The sequence below is a fragment of the Cyprinodon variegatus genome, unplaced genomic scaffold (assembly GCF_000732505.1).
Source record: "Cyprinodon variegatus isolate N-32 unplaced genomic scaffold, C_variegatus-1.0 Scaffold1227, whole genome shotgun sequence".
Classification (NCBI taxonomy): Eukaryota; Metazoa; Chordata; class Actinopteri; order Cyprinodontiformes; family Cyprinodontidae; genus Cyprinodon; species Cyprinodon variegatus.
In genome coordinates this window covers 178524-180522 of record NW_015151680.1, presented here as the reverse complement: position 1 = coordinate 180522, position 1999 = coordinate 178524, and the positions used below count along the sequence as shown (strand labels likewise).

The following is a 1999-nucleotide window of genomic DNA, read 5'->3' as shown; positions in this document are numbered from 1 at the left end:
AATAAAATAAAAAAAATCAGTTAACTTTTTTTTTTTTCCAGTGGCCCTAATCCTCTTCCGTAGATAAACATGGAGCAGCTCTGGTGAGAGGGATTCATGCAGATAACACTGACTACGCACTGGATTCCTTCCATGCTGCTCTCCATTGTTTACGTTCCTGATTTATGTCGAACTGGTGACATCATCAATGATGTCAGGAAGGATGCTATAGATAATCAAACAGTACAGTGACCAGAAACATCTCATTTTGCTAACAGTCCATTAATAGTTACGCTTAAATCATCTGATTTTGATCTCTATTTGGTTCTGTGTTTTCTGTAAAGAATTGTTTTTATTCTCTATAAAGCGTCTCTCCAGCCATCCATTCCAGCTTTTCCTTCATTTCTAAAGAAATTGCTTTTTACATTCCCAGGATCATCATGATGGAATCAGACGCAGCTTTAGGTCTAAAATACTGATAAAACCTTTTTTAGCAGTCTTGGTCTGATCTTTGTAACGTCTGCCTCTGTGTGTGTATGAATCCAAAAACTCAGAGGTTTCATATTAAACAATCTTTGAAGCAAGTTTTCTACTCATGTTTTCTATATATGGAGGGAAATTTATTCCATTATTGTTGGGAGCAAAGAAGAAGTTTTGTAAATGGAAATTTGAAAAACCTCCTAACAAAAAAAGCATAACAGATTTATAATTTTCCAAAAATGTTTTTTCATTTTTATTTTTTTTTTATTTGTCTTTTTCAAATAGCGTTTCATAGCTCACATTCTCTAGTGGGGGCGGGCTTTACTGCGGAGAGAGAAGCAAAGACACATTGCTATTGGCATCAAGACAATTATTCTTATTGCCACCTTGCCAGACAGGAGATCCTAAAAAAAAAAAAAAAAATCTAAAAAAAATATGGAATGTATGAAGCCCCCTAGGGGACATGGGGAATTTTTTTTTTCTTTTGCGTTCCCTCGCAAAAGTATTGCGTTACCTCGCAAAATTTTGCGTTACCTCGAAAAACCTTTTGCGAAAGTTTTGCGTTCCCTTGGTAAAGTTAGAAAGATATTCACAGATTCGGACTTCCGGGATCAATAACTCTCGTTGTTGAAACACAAATGGCGACTCTTTCATGTCCTGATAGCACAGACTACGTATTACAAGAATCAAAAAGCGTTATTTTCGAGAAAAACGAGCCGTTCTCTGAGCTGAATGTTGCGTGGGAACGCAAAACTTTCGCAAAAGATTTTGCGGTGTAACACAATACTTTTGCGAGGGAATGCAAAAGAAAAAAAAATTCCCCATGTCCCCTTGGGGGCTCCGTAATGTAATACATTTAATAATTTAATTATTATTAAATATCTTAAATTCCATTTTAATTAATTTAATAAAAAATAAAATTGAAAAGAAAAAATATCAAAGCAAACATCGTTTAGATCAAAAAGTTTGTTTGTTTGTTTGTTTTTTTTCAAATCTCAATTTACAAATCATGTACTTTGCCTTGAAACAATAATGGAAGAAAATTCCCTCCATATTTACCTTCCTTGTTTTTGTCCTTTTTTGTCGTTACAGTATAAAACCTCGTGTTAAGGTGGGCCAGTGATGCCACCCCCCACCACAGGTGCTGCCGTGCCCCCACCGGACGGTGGGTGGGGGTGGGTTGTGGTTCTTGGATCCTTCATCTCCATCGGCTTCTCCTACGCCTTTCCCAAAGCCATCACGGTCTTCTTCAAAGACATCCAGATCATCTTCGATGCCTCCTACAGTCAGGTGGCATGGATCTCCTCCATCATGCTCGCCGTCATGTATGCAGCAGGTGAGTCGTTCCATAAGTGAAAGCAAAACAAAATCCGTGTTATCGACTACGTAGCATTAGATGTGAACGTTGCATTAGGTGTGAACGTAGCGTTAGGTGTGAAAGTAGCATTAGGTGTGAACGTAGCGTTAGGTGTGAACGAAGCATTCGGTGTGAACGTAGCGTTAGGTGTGAACGAAGCATTAGGTGTGAACGTAGCGTTAG

At 38.1% G+C, this 1999-nt stretch overlaps 1 protein-coding gene across 4 annotated transcripts in view; it reads left to right on the top strand.

Annotated features, from left to right (window-relative positions):
- The window catches only part of LOC107102269 (monocarboxylate transporter 2-like), a 36650-nt gene that overhangs the window by 17101 nt on the left and 17550 nt on the right, over window positions 1-1999 (top strand). For 3 of the 4 annotated variants that reach the window (XM_015401502.1, XM_015401501.1, XM_015401503.1), the window contains exon 2: window positions 1552-1795. In XM_015401502.1, the coding sequence (XP_015256988.1) occupies window positions 1582-1795 (214 nt within the window). In that variant the 5' untranslated portion in view covers window positions 1552-1581. Of the gene's footprint in view, window positions 1-1551; window positions 1796-1999 lie in introns of those variants that run through there. The other variant, XM_015401504.1, reaches the window with a different exon arrangement.